Source organism: Pseudorasbora parva, chromosome 3 (assembly GCF_024679245.1).
Source record: "Pseudorasbora parva isolate DD20220531a chromosome 3, ASM2467924v1, whole genome shotgun sequence".
Lineage (NCBI taxonomy): Eukaryota > Metazoa > Chordata > Actinopteri > Cypriniformes > Gobionidae > Pseudorasbora > Pseudorasbora parva.
Genome location: NC_090174.1, coordinates 53,448,927 through 53,469,942, shown reverse-complemented (window position 1 = coordinate 53,469,942; position 21,016 = coordinate 53,448,927). Strand labels below are relative to the sequence as shown.

General features: G+C 36.1%; 1 protein-coding gene across 2 annotated transcripts in view; it reads right to left on the bottom strand.

Annotated features, from left to right (window-relative positions):
* Positions 1 to 1,856: 1,856 nt before the first annotated feature.
* The window catches only part of mapk1 (mitogen-activated protein kinase 1), a 44,614-nt gene continuing 25,454 nt past the window's right edge, over positions 1,857 to 21,016 (bottom strand). Inside the window, exons 3-10 of one of the 2 annotated variants that reach the window (XM_067439469.1) lie at positions 17,132 to 17,321; positions 15,322 to 15,438; positions 13,656 to 13,770; positions 11,278 to 11,409; positions 10,968 to 11,077; positions 8,475 to 8,497; positions 8,366 to 8,394; positions 1,857 to 3,979 (exon numbers count right to left, since the gene is read on the bottom strand). In XM_067439469.1, coding sequence (XP_067295570.1) covers positions 3,813 to 3,979; positions 8,366 to 8,394; positions 8,475 to 8,497; positions 10,968 to 11,077; positions 11,278 to 11,409; positions 13,656 to 13,770; positions 15,322 to 15,438; positions 17,132 to 17,321 — 883 coding nt within the window. In that variant the 3' untranslated portion in view covers positions 1,857 to 3,812. Of the gene's footprint in view, positions 3,980 to 8,365; positions 8,498 to 10,967; positions 11,078 to 11,277; positions 11,410 to 13,655; positions 13,771 to 15,321; positions 15,439 to 17,131; positions 17,322 to 21,016 lie in introns of both variants that reach the window. The other variant, XM_067439468.1, reaches the window with a different exon arrangement.

Here is a 21,016-nt window from a genome sequence, read left to right as displayed (position 1 = left end):
TCTCTGCCCTACAGCCAAACTGAAAAATACAACGTACACCACCTCTGAACTGAGAATGACTTGTTTGTTCTGTCCAACACATGAAATACTAGCAGTAATAATATTTTTGGTTGTTATTTTAATATAGTAGCACTATTTTAGCTTACAGCTCTGCTTAAATGTAGGGTTGGCTATTTATTATATAAACTTTTTGTTATATTGGTTGAAACTCATTCCACATCCTGATATAAAACAATCATAAACGTGGTCTAAATATTAAAGATTTAATTTGTAGTATTTATGAGGATCTGTAAATAGAAATGCAATATCATTTTTTCCGGTATGTTTTCAGTGCAGAATAAAGACATTATATAGCTAGCCTACTAATTAATCCGTTTTTTATTACCTTAGAATGAGACATTTCTAGCCTATCTCCATACACCGCAGGTCCCCTTACAGTGAAGTCGCCATTTTGCGCCACCATGTTTCTACAGTAGCCCTAAACGGACAAACTGCCTTACAGCTACTCTCTGCAGTCTCAGATGACGACATCGTTGTCCTGTGTCGGCCACCATAGCTTCTCTATATGCTCCGAAAAGGATGGTGGATCAAATTCACAGCTTCACCGCTAGGTGCCGCTAAAAACAAAAACATGTATATCTTTTATTGAAGTCTTAGATTTAAAAAAATGTCCTTCCAAAGCAGTGATACTGATACAATGCCCTATACCTGTCTGTCACATATGTATTTCCATCAGATTTCCATGTGTTCGCGCACCTGCTCACACAGACATCGCACTTCATCAGTGCTCCGTAATGTTGTAGACAGTCAGTGACAGAACGCCAAAACAACAACAAGCTCCATGCTGCGTGATGAGGGGTTGCATTGTAAGGGACCCCCTGTACAAAATATATATTTTCACCACTTATAATGTGCAAGAAAAATAATATATAGTTATAACAGGCCTATATGTTGTTTTCAAAATTATTTGCTTTTATTTGACATTGTACTAAATTTGTACTAAAGTTAACAAATTGGCATTTTTGTTTATCGGTTTTTATCAGAATATTAGATTCTTTTCAAGTCAAGGCTGTTTATCGGTTTTACAGAAGACATTTTCAATGAACAGTCTCTGATACGTTCAGCACATTTGTTGTAGACTTTAAGATAAACACTCTATAAACACTCCAACAACACATGAAACACCGCTAACATCAAGAAGACATAAGGCAGAATTATAATACAATTTGTTTTATTCTGCTGTTTCTAGGTTACATGACTTGGCAGATGCAGAGATCAATCATTAACGCACGTCTGCTGTCTTTTTGAGCAGTAAAAACAAGCCTTTGACACAAAATGCCACTTTTTTCAATAGATTCAAAAGATTTTAATAACTTTTTTAAATGTTTATAATCACAAGTTTCCCAAGTGACTTTACCGACACCCTCTGAAACACATCCGAGGGTCCCAAACCTGGGGGTTTCAAAGCTTTTAAGTGAAATTCACAACAAAAGTTGGCCATTGCAAAAAGGAGATTAATACACAATACTTTTTTTTTTTTTACAAGATTAACAATAAATCACTAGACATTAATTTTTACAATAAAAAGTTTTGCACAAAACTTTCAAGAACTGAAGGCAAAATGCAACAGGATCAAACCAAGTAGGGCAAAAATAAAATGCGCATTTATTTTTCTTTATACTTCCTCAAACAAAATCACAAAAGTTGTGACAAATAGGACTTAATTACATTGAGTGTTGAGATTTTTTTTTTTTTTTGGTTTTCAGTTTTATTATATATATATATATATATATATATATATATATATATATATATATATATATATATATATATATATATATATATATATATATATATAATTCAAGAGTATACCCCAAAAAACTCACAACTGATCCCCAACAAAACAAAGCTGCACGATAAATGTATTTGTGTTGCATAAAGGCACACAGAAACAGACAGGCTGCACACTGATTCGGCAGAAGCTATCTTACAGAGTGTTGCTTTTTTATTTATTTTTTATTATATAGCCTATGTAAGATAATAGCCCGTTCTCTCCTTGATCAACCCACATCTGATACCACCACTAGGTGGCGCTTTGTCAGATACTTATAGGCTAAAGTAACGTGGATTTGGAGTTTGTAAACCAAAGAGGAAGCAAGTGTGGAAAAGAAACACTTCGCTGAAGCCATGCACATGTGCGCACATCAGTATCAATAACTTAATATCTTCGTCAACGTCCGACTGAGCTCCATTTTCAAATGTCCCAAGTGCTATTTCGCTCACTAATTGCACAAAAGTATGCATTATAGCACGCAGTTCTAGACAGACATTCTCTTTCATTTCGCCTGGGTCTCGACGACCACATTATTCATTCACCAGCAGAAAATATCTTATGGTTAAAAATGGAGTAATAAAAGGTGCATTTCCATGGCGAGAGACTCCCAATTTCCATGTGGAATTAAACCTGACGTTCTGGTTGAGCTGGCTGATTTAGTTAATCTAAAAAGCTAATCTCGATTACTGTTTTCAAACACTGAAAGGAACCTGGATTTTGAAAGAAGTGCAACCAAAATGTACAAGCAAAATAATTTTTTCTTCTTATGATTCTTTTTGAACGCATAATACTCTATAGGAAATATGAGACCACAAAATGTAGGTTATAACAAAAACCTGAGAGTCCAATTGCGGAATCCCCAGCAGTGTGGCACTTCCATTTTCTTTGTATAGAAAGCTTTTTAACAGTCATGCAAGGGCACAGTCTTATTGATACAAGAGAAAAAAAGAGAAAGAAATACACAAAAAGAAAGAATGAATACAGATGAACAGGCACTGTACTTTTATAATAGACATCGATTTGAAATTCACCAGTTATGACTGAAAAAACTCAAGATTGTTCTTTGTCCCATGCCAGAAGTTCCTCTAAACCTAGCTAAGTGATAAATTCCAGTTCCTAAATGGATCTACGTGCGTCGTTAGATTCAAAAACACCTGAATTTTGAGAAATACATTCACCTGCATAGCACTTGCCTTTTTTTTGCAGGTAATGTGAGGGCTTAGGTCAACTTTTGGACACAAGTGGTGTCATATCTTCAAAACAGCCTTTTCTTTGGTGCTTAAGCAAATTTAGTCTTTTTTCTAAAAGTTATGATTGAGAATCAATGTACAAATTTCTATATTTTTTATATTTCTTTAATCTATATCAGTTACATAAAATTGCCTAAAGGCACATAAAGGGGGATTGGAGGAGTTAAAATGTACAAAAATTTATTTGATAAATTAATGAAAGATTTAAGCAATTTTAAGGGGTCATTATTAAATACATATTTGCATCTATGGAAATATATTAAATCCTTAAAAAGACACCGTGGCAAATTTCGAGCTCTGTGCACTTTGAGGAGATTGGCGATGCACAATGTGGATAAATGCTTGTCCACTGCATATATATATATTATAATAGAGGAGATCTGAGCCCTCGTTTCTCTCCCTGTTTGACCTCTGTGGGACTTCAAAATGGCTTACAGACACCTTAGAAAAGCAGCTAGTTGGAAATATTAACAGGAGGCTAAAGAGAAGCACGACACTAATACAATCATAGACGTTTCTTTTTTACTTAAGTGTAACAGGACTGAGAGAAAAAAGGGTTATTCTGAGACTAGATGGATCTACAAACACACGCAGGCACACTTTCACACAGATAAGCAAGAAGGATGAGATGCAGAGGAAGAGTGTGAGAGAAAAGCTCTACACTTTTCTTCCATTAATGAGATTTGAAGGATGCAGGAGGGTGCAGGATTCCATGTTTTTAAATGGGGTCAGATGAACTTTGTGGGCTGCCTGTAGTTTAAGGGTTCAAGAAAAAGGAAGAGATAACGACGAGGAGGATGATGATGATGATGATGATTGCAATGAAGACCAAAAGAGGACCACGGCGCACAGTGGTGTGGAGACAGAAGCATCAGCATGATCGAATCCAGACCTACAGACAGAAAAAAATAGGTTTAGTTATGGCCAAAATGGAACACAATGCAAATAAAAATCTAATTCTGGTTACACTATTTTAAGGTGTCCTCGTAACAGTCTAATTATATATTCAAGTACTGAGTAATAATAAATAACATGCACTAACTTTAGGGTTAGGGTTTGGTTTAGGGTTAGTTGAACATAATTATGCCTAATTTATAGTTATTACTATAGTGACGTCCGTGTAACAAAGACACTAGAATAAAGCTTTACCTAAATTCCATCTGGGTCCAAAATGTATGTTTTTTTTGTATTTTATTAAAGTGCCAAATAAGCGTAAAAACAGGCTTTGAAGAGTAAATAAAACGCATTAGAATGTACACTAGTATTCAAAAGTTTGGGGTCAGTATGCAAGTAGCCATGCTTATAATTACTAATGTTGAAGCCATTTGTGTGTAATTATACATTTGTCCATGGGTGGCGTTCTGGTATGGGATATGAAGAGCTAAGAGTAATAATGAGACACAGGTGTGTTGGTAGTGGGGAAGCTCACAGATTTTGACTGCACGGCAGAGTAGCGGACAGGGTTGATTGATTGTAAACTAGGGCTGGGACATCGACGCAAAATATGCGCGTCGATTCGTCAGACTCAAAATAAAGATGGTGCCGCCGGAGAGTAGTAGCAACCATAGATATACATAATAAAGTATATTATTTATTAATATAAGTATATTATTTATTATGTATATCTATGGTATCAACACGAGTGGCTCCTCAGACTTCCAGAAGTGCAAGGCTTGCGGGTTGGTGCGCACGGAACAAGCGCTCTTAACACAGGCGCACATGCATGCGTTTTGATGTCACTGCTACATAAACAAATTCCTTAACACCGGAAGACAGATGTTTTGGTAATACTTTATGTATTTTAATCACAAAAACAAACGTTTGCATCAAGTGAAAGCATCGGGCACATTGGCTACCTACATAATAAGCTGTTTTAAATTTAAAATGTTCAATGTCTAATCTAATTTTCTCAAGGGGGTAATCTAGCACTCGGAAAGCGTTCCAACCCTAGGGGCTGCCATTGCTAACCAAGCCATCACCTGCTGTTAGCATCCCATTGACTCCTATTCATTTTTGAGTCACTTTGACAGTGAATAACTTTACATCAGAGGCGTTTAAAGACTCCATTTGTCCATTGTTTATTTCTAAAGAAACACGACAATGCATAAAAGGCTCCATTACCTTGTATCTTACACTATCGCCCCGTAGAAGCTGTTTTTGTAAAAATAGGCTAACGATTGCGTCATAACCAACGCGACTCTGTCGCACAGTTGAGAAATTACCGTATAGACCTGAGGAGACGCTCAGAAGCAATCTTTTACTGTCTATGAGACAGTCGGGGGACGTGGAGACAAAGTCTGATAAAGTCTAGGGGGAAGAATGGGGAGAAGCCCATAGTGAACCAAAAGCAACGGGACAAAACATTTAAACAACATGAGTCAGATTTTACTTTCCACAACTACTAGAAGACCTACAGCTGTCAGACAGGAGGCTCACGTCACATCTACGTCGTCAAGCTTAGTCTGAGCCTGCGCAGTTCGCTCAGCCATCAGGAAGTGAGTGCCTCTGATTGGCCTCATTTTCGCCCGTTGAAGTCAATGGGATAGCTCTGTCCATTTCTTTTACTGTCTATTCGTTTTCTCTGCCTTTCACACTAGAAGCGTGTCTGACGTGGCACTGCTGCTGCTATTGATGCAGAGGGAAGCCCTATACTTAACGTTAAACATAAATAGCCTACTGATACAGCAAAGACGACGTCGGCAGTAGCCTATTGACCACATATCTATGGTATTGCCGGCAAAATAGGTTACAGAATATTTCGTTCTGTATTGACAGTTGCAATATTTCAAAATCGATAATTGTCGTTTTTTATTATTACAATTAGGCCTATATCTGCATTTATGTTAACCTAGAGACTTTCAAACATGAAAATGTAATTTATTAATATTCGTGTCAAAATGATATATAAACATCTTTTCCTATTCTATTTTGCCTGGAGACGCTTCCAACACGCTCGCGTATCGCGTGAAAAATAGGTGCTCTTCTATTTTAGCATGCACGCGTTTTCCGCGCGTCACGCAGGCAGTGTGCAAACTCCAACCTGTTAACATGGAAGCCGAAATAAAAACGGACACGCCACGCAGCTGAGACGATCACGGCACGCTTCAGTGTCCCGGGATTTGATTAGCCAACTTGTTGATATTTAATCGATGGGCATAGCCTGTAGGCTGAGTTGCATACATAGAAAAATCGTATATTGTGTTTCTTTGTTGTTGGTTTATACTTATTTATTTGTGTGTGTGTGTGTGTGTGTGTGTGTGTGTGTGTGTACTTATGTTTTCAAGGGTTTTATTGAATCCATTGCTCTTGTATAGTCTTTTATTTTGGAATTTTAAGAGCAATTAACATATTTCAACGTTAAGGAATTAGTTTTTTCATTCAGATAATTAAATCAACATGTATAAATTGCTATTAGGCAATTAATTGGGAAATAATCGAATCGGAATCGGACAGGGAAAAAGATTTGTTAGATTAATCGCTGCATCGAAAAAATAATCGATAGATTAATTGTTAAAAAAATAATTGTTTATCCCAGCACTATTTTAAACAGTAGCAAAGGTATGGGCTTTTTATTTATATTCTAATGCTTGGAAAGAAGAAGACACAACAGGAAGCTTACTGGAAGCAATTGTTGAATCATTGAAGCACTATAAACAAAGACACTGTTTGCATTTTACCTCCGTCTTCATGGACGCGTTTAAACTTAATCCTACTACCAACGGGCGGCTTAATGGAAAGCAACTAATAATGTTCTTGGCACTCTTTTGTAATCCATGAAGTGTAAAAGGAAGAACTGCTCCCTACAGAGAATCATCCGGAAACATTGCATGTCTTTACGCTACTGACAAACACATTTAAATCTTTATTTTGATCACATTAACTAAAGGTGTTTAACAGTTTGGGGTCAGTAAGCTTTTTTTTAGTAAGAAATTAAATTCATTAAGGAAGGATGCATTTCAATTTTATATTGTAACAAAATATTAAAAGGTGACATATCATGATAGGCTGACTTTTTCCATGTTTAAGTGCTACAATTTGGTCCCTGGTGCATCTACCAACCCAGAAAACAAAAGGACAACCCAGTAACTTTGGTTTTAGTAAGCCTTTTTCTGCAAGCATGTGAAAAAATTAGCTGCTCAAATTTCTATCCCCTTCTGACATATGTAGGGGATCTATTATAATATAACCGCCGCCTAATCTGTGCATGTGCATCTGTGCACCCACGACGCTGACAGACTATTCCGTATTAACAGTTTCCGCCCTCAGAAAGTTGTACACTGTGTGCCATTTTCTCCTCACTCGAGCAGCTATAGCGACAACAATGTCTTGTAAGCAAAGCAGGCGCATAGCCTGAAAGAGGGACAAACCAAGGCAGGTTTGGATAAAAAAATATTAAGTTCAAGGATGGATCAGTACCAACTTTTCATAATACAGCTTATAGTCTCTAGAGCGACACTGGTCATGGCAGTAATGAAAGGGAGATTGCGCACATTTATAATAGTTGATTTACGGATATAAAGTTCATTAAGCACCCCCTGAAAATGCATAAGGTACTGTATGTATATATTTGTTTACTGTTAGTTGTAAGGAGTGTTTTTGTGTAAATCGCTGTCTATACTGATCATAATGCAAGGGTGAGAGAGCGTTTATGGATAAGACTTTAATGAGCACTTTTGTACCGTTTTATTCAGCTGTACAGTGATTTCCTGAAGTGAAAAAAGATGCATCATATTTATATAACAATAAAATCAGTAAAGTTTAGGCTCTCATTCGTACAGGGTCTGCTTTTAAAATCCAAATTTTAAACTTTACAAACTGTAATCTCTAACTTCCATACTGGCATGGAAGTTAGAGATTACAGTTTGTAAAGTTTTAAATTTGGATATTGTTCTTACATAAATGCATCGCTTCAAAATGCCTTTACTAACCCCCCCGGAACCGTGTGGAGCACTTTTATCATGGATAGATGCATTTTTATGGACTACAAAACAGAAGCTATTCACAGCCATAATAATGCTCGGAAGCTTTTTAATGTAACTCTGATTGTATTAGTCTGAAAGAAGAAAGTCATATACACCTAGGATGGGTTGAGGATGATCATGGGCTAATTTTGATTTTTGGGTGAACTAACCCTTTAAAGAGCTTAAAATGACTTGATCCTTTGCACTTACTTAAGGTTCATGCTTATTTTTCCAAAATAAACTGTCAGCCTTTTTTTATTTGGCCATGTCATTGAATCTTTTGTCCATTTGACCCAAGCATTTGGCTTCAGTCTGCAGTTTACCTGAGTGATAGGCTATGGTCTGAAGGCTGTTTGAAAGCGTGAAGTTTCTTCAAAGATAAGCTCTTTCAAAGTCTCTTTGGGCAAGTCATCCAGCTCCATCTCGAACTTAAACGGAGCCTCAGCAACAGGCTGTTAAGAAGAAATAATGCATGGGATTATGGGATAAAATTCTTTAACCAAAATTCATTTGCCTATACCTGTACAGCAATATTAATCTCTAAAGCTGTTTTTCAGTGCTGGTAGAGGAAGTCCTACATACAAATCGCAAATGATATTCATAAAGTATGTGTTCAGTGTAGCCATTTGTGCAATAGGACAGGTGCTAAACCATACAACAATGTCATTTGTCATTTTTGAATATTATAGACACAATTAGCGTCAACAAAACTGCCGTTTTGAAAAAAGGCACCAAAAAAATACAGATAATGTGACATGGTAGCACCAGTAATCCTGTATTCATGCTAAAACCATCAATCACATCTTAACAGACACTTTGTAAATAGTCAAAGGTTATTGTAGTCATGTGGCTAAGAGTGCACTTCATAGTGCTCTTGTTTGAAACGCTCAACCTTTGATCACTATAAACTCTAAGATAAGCAAGAGCGGCGAACATAAAGCTAGCAGAGAACAGCAGAATAGTTTTTACATTTATCCTTTACTTTATTAAAGTGAGTCATCCAGAATCACAAAATGAGGGTGAATGTTCAGTTCACATAGTTTTGTCGTGTCGTCACAAATTAATAACATATCACGTTCCCACAAATGAATATGTTGTGGCTTATATGTTGTATTTGTGAGAACATCACATTAACTTTTGGCCACAAATTTGTCGAGGTAACATCCTTATGTCCTCGAGATCCTATGTTGAGGGAATGACATCCATTTCTCATGGCCACAAGTTTAAAGGGTCATAAATGGATTTTTAAATCATTTTCTTTAATAATATACATTTATAAAGTTTCCTGAGGCATAGTTGTAAATGTTAATATGATTTTTACATAATTTTTGATTTAGAAATAAACGGCTATTTTCCATTGATTCTAGCCATCTGATTTGAACAATCTGTTTGAAGGGCGTGTCTGCTGTGATTGGCTGACGTCTTTGCATACATGATGTAAACACAGTAAGAGGTTCATTGTGTAGAGTAAGAGTGTCACTATAACGGGAGTCTTAGCAAGTGTAAGATAAACTCGCACTGCGCGATCAACAGATTTAGCCATTATAAAAAGAGTGTTTTGAACGGTTATGAATCAGCGTTTTGATTCATGATTCACAACCGTTCGAATCATTGTTTTGAATTCGGCCCATCACTATACAAGTCGTTACTTAATTTTTTTTACGCACAAAAACTATTATTGTCACTTCATAAAATTATTGCAGAATCACTGTAGGGAGATGGGCTTTGTAACATCGTCTTTAGTGCCTTTTATGGCTCTTGAGAGAGGAAATGACATTGGTGTCAATGAAAGCTTTTCTGAGCCATCGGATTTCAACAGAAATATCTTCATTTGTGTTGGGAAGATAAATGGAGGTCTTACGGGGTAAGTAATTAATGAGAGAATTTTCATTTTTGGGTGAAATAACCCTTTAACCATCATTACTGGTTTACAAATAAAATACGTTGCTTAACGTTTGTGAGGTCCTTGCTGATTCCAAAACAGCTGGCACAGCCTCATCTTTGAGCAAAAGTTTTTGGTCAAAGACAGCATCATATTGCGACTCAATAGGCAAGTCAGCACTGACACGACTAGGACGTTCAAACAACAAAGAACATTCCGCACAATATAATATAGCGTGGCCATAACATTACCTTGACAAAATGATCTCATGGCCAGGACATATCACTTTCCCACAAGTTAATATGTTGTGGCCATGACTAAATGTAATGAACCAAACTTGGTCATTGTACAAAGTAATCCATGCCAGGGTTTACTTCATTATGATGACTGATAGACTATAAATTGAAATTGCACCAGAATGCTTAATTCTGGTAAAATATTTGGTATTATGACCACTAAACTCTATTAATATTAATAATAATTATTATAATTGTTGTAGTTGTTGCAATGTTTGTCTTGTTGCTCTTATTGTTTCTTATTTGCGCATTTTTACCCTGTAATAATAATGTTTTTAGGATGTGAATGGAAGATTATTATTATATTGCAATGTTTGTCCTGTTACTCTAGTTTCTTAGTGCATTATCTTATTATTATTACCACCGTCAGTGTGTGAATGGGTGAATGTGAGGCAATATGTAAAGCGCTTTGGATGGCCATAGGTCTGTTAAAAGCGCTATATAAATGCAGTCCATTTACCATTATTATTATTAAGCATGTGAATGAAATATTACTATTACTGCAATGTTTGTCTTGTTGATCTTGTTGGTTTCTTAGTGTATATATATATATATATATATATATATATATATATACATACACACACACATATAAATATAGGTTTTTTTTTGGTGCAAATTTTTTTTTTTTTTAAGAGTACTTTTTATTTTTAGTTATGTACTTTTTCCTACATACTTTTTTAGAAAGATTCTATCATCAAAAGTTATCCTGCCGGAATTAAGAAAGAAAATTTGTGAACTGACCTCATCTGTGGGGTCATAGTACTGTTCCAGGTATGGGTGAGCAAGTGCCTCCTCCACCTCAATCCTCTTATGAGGGTTAAAGGTCAACATCTTATCCAACAGGTCCAACGCTGTAAAAAAACAGAGCCAAATATACACACAGTACTCAAACCCAAATATCACTAGTTCATTAAAAACAAACTTCAAATATTAGTTGTAAAATTGCTTGCGAGTCGACTGCGAGTATGCATGCTGGCATTTAAGAGGGCTTTGTCTCCCAATTACAAGGACCGGTTTCCTTTTATCAAGGTGTGTGGAGTTGAACTCTGACCTTTAGGATCTGCATTAGGAAACAAGCGGTTCCAGGGGACTTTGCAGCGGAGAGGAAGTGACAGCAGGTAATTTCTCGCCTTAATGTTGATGATGCAGTTGAGGTCCTCCTGAGAGGGGGAGCCCAAAATACCTACAGGAGAAAGAAAATAAATAAAACCGATTAGAGTATAGAGGGAGGAAACGACTTAAGGAGAAGTGCAATAATGAGTATAGAAATTATGAATGAGCGTGAGTGAATAAAAGCAAAAGAGAAAAGGGGAAGAACTCTTTCCTTTCAGATGTGCTTAGTTTTGTTGCGTCATTCTTTGCCATCCTGGCCAGCTAAAGCCGCAACGTTCTCAAGTTTCATACTTTACAGCATCACTCTTAAAAGATTATTAAGAAGTGCATTTTGCTCACCAAGAGCAAAAAAAACTGTATTCTTGTGAAATATTACAATTTTAAAAAAAGTATGTGTCTTCATGTATTTTAAAAATGCCATTTATTCCTGTGCTGCAAAAGCTGAAGTTTCAGCATCATTACTCCAGTCTTCAGTGTCACATGATCCTTCAGAATTCATTCTGATAAGATTTGCTGCTCATGAAACACTGCCTAATATTTTTGTGGAAAATGTAATATATTTTTCAGGATTCTTTGATCAATAGAAAGTTCAAAAGAACAGCATTTATTTGAAATAAAAATATACATTGCTCTGACAATTTAATAAATGTATTGCGTCCTCGCTTAATAGAAGTATTAATTTTTTTACCGCCAAGACACTTAAAAAATAAAGTGTACTATATAAAAAAACCAACACAAAACTGCTTCCTAAACCCACTCAGTCTCAGACCATTTATGAAAAATCTGCTGCCAAAATGGTTCATTTTGTAATGGTATTGACACCAGAACCATGAGCTCATTAACATATAGCTGCTCATGTTTACATAACTATTCAGTAGCTGTGATTAATGACAGTGTGACTATACAACATGGAGATTAGCCCATCATAAAGGAGGACATTTGCATTTGGAAATCTTTGAAGTACAGTAAGAAAAACAGCCTATTTAATTAGAAATTATGAAACAGCAAATGCTGCAGTTGCAGAATATGGCACATTTAATAACCTAACCACAATGCGACACTTATTTTTGGTTGCTGTGGACACCAAATTAAATATATGCAAGAAAATAAGTGCTGAGAGAATGAAAGATGGTACAACAATAACCCAGTGTGCCAAGCTAATGATGTGCATGCTCAATCTAAATGAGGAAATAAGTAGCGTTATCAACAGGGAAACATCTGCTCGCACAGGCCAGACAGGTTCAAACACACGTGTTAATGGAAGAAAGTGTTACTACACAATATGGTCTCTTCAATATGGGTTTGATGGGAAAACACACACCCTCAAACACACATAGCAGCATTGACACGTTATCAGCTTGTTGCAGGGTCAAAATCAACAGCATCTCCGACAGGAAACACTGAGTTTTTACCTCAAGCAACAGACGGAGAAAGGAAAAATAAAGAGAAGGGAAGCAACTGACATCTGATGTGCTTCAACTTGCAAGGGAAATGATGATTAAGCCTTTTTGCGATAACCATCAAATGCTTATCTCAGTCTTACGATGCAAAACTGACCACAATGCATCATGTTTCAACCAAGAGATGAATGGCCTATGCTGAGCTTTTGAAGAGCGCGCAATGTACATCAATTATTCAGAATGAGTGAGCATGTTTCCATTACAGATGGACAGCTTTATGAAAACCATGGCAGTAAAAAAATCTTACGAAGATACGTTTGGTTTCAATTTACACAACGTAATAGCATTTTTTCAGATAAAAATTGTGATTCAAAATAACATTTAAAAACTCCATGTTTGCTGTGCTTAATAAAATATATGATAAAATATATTTTTTTATAAAAAAAATATTATTATTTATTTTAAAAGAATCTGTAAAAAAATATATAAGCTCCGGGTTTGCTGTGCTATCCTTAAATAAAAAAATAAGAAACATATCATAATAACAATAATAATTACTTTTATTAAGTAAAAAATGTCAGAAAAATGCATGCTAAAAACATGCATTTTTCGGGAGAAAAACTAATATTTAGTCTTCATTTCTTCTTCCACAGGGAGCCCTTCAAGCATCTCCTTTGTTGGCAACAGGTTTATAAATGCTTTAATACCCGGAAAGATATCCGTTAGTGTTCCTATTCATCTCAATGCAGCTCTGGAAGTATGCAACTTGAAATCTACAGTTTCTAATCAGCTATAAATCCTATGTGACTAAAGACACTACAATCACAGGAAAATTGCATCATGAACCCAAAACCTTCACTAGTGTCCACCCTGAGCTGTGATGGCAGGGAAATCTAAAGTCCACAGGGTTGTTTACCTAAGATGTGGTTAAGCTGGTCCAGATAGTGTTTCCCAGGGAAGATGGGTCTATTCGAAAGCATCTCAGCCAGAATACAACCAACCGACCATATATCAATGGACTTAGTGTAACCCTGAGAGAAAGACATAGATATAAGAAGATTGCTATCAACCTTTAACAAAAGTGTTTTTAGCATGCATTTTACATATCATATTAATAATGGCAATCTTGGCAGAACCATGGAACATAAATATGGCATCATAGGTTTACAATCAAGGTGCAATGGCAAATGATGGCAATTTTCATTTTTGTGCAAATTATTCTTATAAGAAAAAGAAAAAAAAGTTTTTATCGTTAGCTACTTTTTAAAATTAAAATGGAAACACAACAATTCAGGCTCATATGTTAACATTAGTTAACACATTAATTTACATGAACTAACATCATTTTCCACAGCATTTATTAACCTTTGTTTATGTCAGTTAATAAAAACGTTCATGTTATGTCACCGTGCCTTAACTAATACAGATACAACTTTTTTTTTTTCAGTAATGCTAAGATTATGCTAAGATTTGCTGAAGAATTATTAGTGTTTATTGTGGACTAATGTTAACAAATTTAAATGAATTGCAAAATATAAATATTAGATTACAACAAATCATAGAAATGTTGCTTTGGCAAAGTAACTGATACGTTCAAGCACTAAAGGTGGGCGTACACGGTGCGATTTTTGCTGTCGTACGAACTCGCAGACGATTTTTTCTTCTCGGGAGAAATCGCGTGGACATTGTGGATGCTCGTATGTTCGCGGCTCGCGCCGTGTGAGAGGAAATGCGAGACGAGCCGAGCACGTTAAGAGCACCTCCCGACCTTACGATCATTTAAGCATGTTTAAAGTTCGGGGAGTCGGCCCGATTTTCACCAGCGTATGACTGTCCCCTATGGCCAAATCATGCACAACCACGTCACATAGGCTCAATCTATGAGTATTATTAGCTCAGTGGCTGCAAACATACAGTGTTCACACACACACACTCACACACACTCTCTCTCACGGGCACCCTCTCTCTCCCTCTGGTTGTTTCGGTTAAAAGGAATGGCTACTGTTCTCTTCTTTTCAACAAATCATTTGCACACCTTTTTTCTTTATTTTTTGTATCTGAAGCTATAGCAGCAACATTGAAAGCTCCGGTCTCTGTGTTTAATGAGAAAGCTTGTCTGATCGCGGCCAGCTCGCGGTGCAAACAGTCATGCCGTGTACCAGCTGATTTGATGCGATGATCAAATTAAATGACTCGTAGCGTCTGCAATATCTCACAACCTCCCGAGTGTCCCAAATCGCACAGTGTACTCCCACCTTAAAATTACTAACTGGAAAAAACATTCAACAAATAAATCTGAAAATAAGTGAAACCTAAATAGCAAAGCACATGAAAAAAATACTTAAAATGAAACCTAAATTAAGATGAAATTGAAAAATATAGTGATAAAAGCTAACAATAACAATCCTAAAAGAACAGTTTAAATTCTTATAAGGATTTCGAACACCAAACTGCTGACTGACAGTTGCACAGAGCAAGCAAATAAACTCTTGAGACAATAACACGGTTAACCAGACTAAACCAAATCTGTGTTTGAATAATCAGTCCAATAAAACGTTGAAAGATCAACAGTGATTTCTCACCTTAGAATTGAGCATAATCTCTGGTGCGCGGTACCAACGTGTGGCTACGTACTCCGTCAGGAAGCCGGTGTGGTCATGGTCTGGATCGGCCACTCGGGCGAGCCCAAAATCACAGATCTAAGATTAAAAGCAATAACACAGAGGTTACAGACATATGTGAGTACCCAGCTTAATCCTAGCTGAGCCTGCTGTGACTTTAATTCAATAATGGTATGGTGAAAATTAAGTTAAAGGTTTAAGGGCAGGTCTTGACATTAATACCCGCCAACCTGCCAAACGCGGGTGGATTTCAGCAGTGGCATAGTGTAATACAGTAATACTCATACTGGCCCCTTTTGAAATGTATATATAATATTATATATTATACATATATAAAGAGTTGTCAAAAATATAGATTTTAAGATTAATATCAATAGTACAATATATGAAACACCGATGCTCATTTGCAGCTGCGTTTCCTCGCTCTCATCTCTCTGACAGTAAGTAGACACAAACCCTCCACCACTTATTCATTTTGCTCCGGATGAATATTATTGGTGTTTCAGGGCTTGAATTTCTGTGTGGGATTGTGCGTATTGTGCATTATTTTACTCATTCCAGTAGATTTTTTGCTTTATTGTGCTTGAACAATCAAATTTACACAAAAGGATACTTGGCAAGTTTTCACAGTCAGTTATATTTTAAGTGAACATAAACAGTTGAGAAAGAAAATGCACGTGTAACAGTATAAGGCAGGGCTATTCAAATCTTACCCTGGAGGGCCAATGCACTGCAGAGTTTAGCTCCAACCCTGATCAAACACACCCACCTGTGATTTTCTAATGATCCTGAAGACATTGATTAGCATGTTCAGGTGTGTTTGATCAGGGTTGGAGCTAAACTCTGCACTGCATTGGCCCTCCAGGGTAAGATTTGAATAGCCCTGGTATAAAGGATCTGTGTGTCCGGTCTTAAAGTGACAGCAGCCTAATAAACCCGCTCCCACATTATCTATATGATAGTTTTCCCCATGGTATTGATGTCAAATTTGAGGCCAGTGAAAATGCTGAGTGGCTAGTAACTTTGGAAAACCATTAGTCACAGTGCCTGGTCGGCAAAAATTAAATTTTTCAAGCCCTGTTTAAGGGTGTTAATTTTCCTTTGTTAAAGTATCTTTCGATACTTTAAGGTCTTTCGAGTCAGCTTTGACGGCGACTCTGGAAGACTTGGAGTTAAGCTTTTCTCTGAGAAAAGAACAAAGAACGGCACTGAAGTCATTCTTAAAAAGGGAAGATGTGTTCAGAGTTTTGCTGACCGGATACGGCGAATGTTTAATCTATCAACTAGCTCTGTTTCAATTTCGTTTCTCTGGTTGGTTATAGCACTATCCTATCGCGTGCAGAGGGAGTTTGAAAGACAACCGTTTATACCGCCCCTCGGATTGAGCCCTGTCAATAGTGAGTTTCCAGACAAAACATCTTGATGTGGGTCTGGCTTGTCAGGCTACTTTATCATGCTACACGACTCAAAATGCTAAAATGACTCAATTACAAAAATACTAACAGTCTTAAGTGTTAAGCCTAAATTTATTATACAAATATGATCCAAATTGTATTCAATTTCATTTAAATTCATCATACAAAATATTAAAAAATGTATTTATTTATTTATTTATTTATTTCCATTTCCATTTTTTTATTCTGTCAATGGAAGTTGGGTGCAAGGGTTCTGAAAACATCTTTTATTCCATTTGGTGATGCAGAAATCACACACTTCACCTTTAAATGTGTTTTAAAATGACATGATGGCATAGAACCGTAATGTGCTTCACCTTGAGGTCGCAAGTAGTGTTGAGCAACAGGTTAGATGGCTTCAGGTCTCGGTGTAGAACGTTTGCCGAGTGGATGTACTTCAGGCCACGCAAGATCTGGTACAGGAAGTAACAGATGTGATCATTGCTCAAGTGCTGCGTCTTCAACAGCTTGTATAAGTCTGTCTCCATCAGATCCTGTACAATGTAGCTATGGTTTGTCTTTGTCAAGGTCAATCACAAAGCTTTGGGTTCAGAAAAAGTTCATGCTCTATTCACACACTTAGACTGGAGACCTTAGCATGTGCAGCCAGTTGAAGAAATATTTCATTTAACACATACATAACAAATTTCATTTGACACATACCTGTTCACACCTGGCATTTTAATCTGTCTCTTTTGTCAACCTTTTGTCCAAAAATTACCTAATTGTATATATATATATACAATTGTGGTGAACTGACCACCACACAGAATATGAAGAATATCAAAAACTTTAGGAGTCAGCTGTTCACCAGTACCAAGGTAGCATTACAATAACACACTCAGCAAAATATCATCATCGAGAAAATCCCAGGAAATATCGAGATATAATTTTTTGTCAGTATCGCACACCCCTAGCATAGTGTGCATTGATTATTACATCATTCGCATTTCCAGTGTAATTTTAAAATAGAGAGTGATGGAGATTCAACAGTGTAATGTTATGCGCTTCTTGTATTTAGCCCCACTATCATTGTTAAATGTGACCGTACACCACAACTATTTTTCAATTAAATAAATGTCATTTAATAAACTATATTTAGTTTAGTAATATTTATTTAATATTTTGAGGAGATCTTTTGGTACTAAATACTATTTGTGCAATAATTATGGTCCATTAATGACCACTTAAAATATTTTATAATTTTATAAAAAAATATTATAATTAGTGTAGTAATTAAGGTTAAAATAGAGAATTCCAATGCAAAGAGGCCAATTAGAGTCATTTTGAGGCCAGAAAAATAATAATTTTAATTTGCATTGCCATTACCTACAAAGTGCCTGTATGGCTCTTTAATAAATAATAGTCAAGTTGCTTAAAGTATTGCAGATCATAACTGCTTATTTATTTGTAGGTTTTACATTTGAATACAGTTAGAAATTGTCAAATACTAGATTTTTTTTAATGTGAAATTTTTTAATTTAGTCTGACAGCGTATCTAAGTGTATGCACACTATACTGTCCATGTCCAGAAAGGGAAAAAAAACATCATCAAAGTAGTCCATATGAGACATCAGTTAGTTCATTAGAATCTCTTGAAGCGCTCATGGTCAAACGGTCATGAATGAGCGGATTGATTCATGATTTGGATCGCGTGTCAAACTGCTGAAATGACATTGGCGATCTGAATCATGAATCAATCTACTGATTCACAACCGTTTGAATCTTTATTTGAGGTTTAAATATAAAATTTAAACCTCAATATACTAAATATATAAACCTAAACTGTGTTCTGAAGATGAACGGAGGGCTTTCAGGTGTGGAACAATATTTGGGTGAGTCATTAATGACATCAATTTCATTTTTGGGTGAACTAACCCTTTAATTTGATGAACAGAGACAGTTTCGATCATTGATAATAATAAGAAATGTTTCTTGAGCATCAAATCATACTAATCCCATACTAATTTATATGCTTGTTAATCCTAAAAACGAACCTCTTTATATATGATTTATTCCTCAAAAGTACAAAAATGTAAATAGAACCACTACAGAACAGGAACATTTTTATAGAACAGAATCGGAACTAGTTACACAGCTCACAATTCCTATGCCTACCAACAATACTGGTAAGTAGTACATTTTTATGTTTATGTCAGTCTGTGACAAACTAAAAGCTAAAAATAAAAGCACCTGGCTATTTAAAACAACAACAACACAAAGCCCTTTGATATGTTCTGTAATAATTTCAGCAGGAAATACACAAGCACAAGAAAGATAATCTTGTTTTTCTATTCCCTTTAACAGCAGCTCTGGCATGATGCTAATCACACTACAACAACACAGCGATTAGATCATACAAAACTACTCTCACTATCTGCACGCCTACCGACTATTGATTTCGGTCCTAAAATGAACTCTTTACTAGAGATTTTTGCATTGTCTCATCCTACACAGTTGGAAAAGATCGTTGTATGTGCCAAAGGCCATATTTTCAGCCTGAACATGTATATTTAAAAAGCTGAACTAAAAAAATTGAATGAATTTGAATTTAAACACCTTAATATCTCTCTTTTTGCTTTAATGATGGCAACACTTGAACTGATAAACATAAAATCTGATGATCATTTTCTCCAGCATTAAAAAAAGTGTATAATATACAATGGGGCAAAAAAAGTATTTCATCGGCCATCAATTGTGCCAGTTTTCCCACTTAAAAAGATGAGAGAGGTCTATAATTTTCATCATAGGTACACTTCAACTATGAGACAGAATGAGAAAAAAAAATCCATAAAATTGTGTTGTCACATTTTTTAAAGATTTTGTTTGCAAATTATGGTGGAAAATAAGTATTTGGTCACCTACAAACAAACAAGATTTCTGGCTCTCACAGACCTATAACTTCTTTAAGGGTGCTTTCACCAGCACTTTTAATGCGTACCCGGGTTCGATTGACGTCAGATTTCGGTTCGTTTGGATGATGTTACTCGAGTCTCCCGAACTCGGGTGCGCACCCTCGAACCATACCCGAGTCCGCTTAAAAAGGTGGTCTGGGTTTCGGTTCATGTAAACTCCGGTATGGTTCCATTGCTGATGTGAACGCAATCGTACTAAATCGCGAAAGTGACCCGCTATTAATGACGTATGATTTAATAAAAAAATGTGTTTTCTGTGTTTTCTGTGAAGCATGGAAACATCAGGCTTTGGGGCTGTTTTTCTGCAAAGGGATCAGGACAACTGATCCGTGTAAAGAAAGAATGAATGGGGTCATGTATTGTGATATTTTGAGTAAAAAAACTCCTTTCATCAGCAAGGGCATTGAAGGTGAAACGTGGTTGGGTCTTTCAGAATGACAATTAGGGCTGCACGATATTGGAAAAAAATTACATTGCGATATTTTTTCCCCCAACGATATAGATTGTGATATTGAGAGCCATAAATCCAGGATAAAATCAATAATTACCATTCCATTATATTAATAATTTCACTAATAAGCAAGCTTCATTACAAGTGACAAAAAGAAATGTGTGAAAGTATGTGTAAACATGAAACTAAACCTCCAGTAGGTGGCAGCAGGTGACCGTCTTAATGAGTGAGTCACAGAGTCGTTCATTTAAACGATTCATTCAAACGCTGAATCGTTCAGTAACACACTTGTTGCTGTGAGTGAGACGCGTTGCGTTTCTGCTGTGAACAATTTTCACTGCTGAAATAGAACAAAAACACTAAATATTGCACCTAAAATGTAAGTGACTTTAAGTGAATGTTAATTAGTTGTTTATGGAACTGTCATATGAAATCAGTGTCATTTTCAGTCGTGATGGTATTCAGAAAAACGCTTGTTGTAATTTCTCCTCGAGAGGCTACACGAGTGTCAACAGCACGACCTTATTAACGTCAGTTCATTATATATTATTATCCACTATCGATTGCCATGTACTAAATTAATGCACAAACATTCTTGCATTTTGGTGTTTCACTAGTTATTTTTGGTTTTAATCAGGCTCTTGTCCGTCGGGCAAGTAAAATTCTCTTTCACTTGTCCCTTCAAAAAGTAGGCTACTTGTCCCGGACAAGCATTAATGTCGAGCCCTGCTTTGTATTCGTCGTAAAGAGCTTTGTGGTGCCGTTTTAAGTGATCAGACAAATTAGTGGTGTTTTCTTGTTTTGTGGCCACAGCTTTCTGACACTCCAAACAAAGT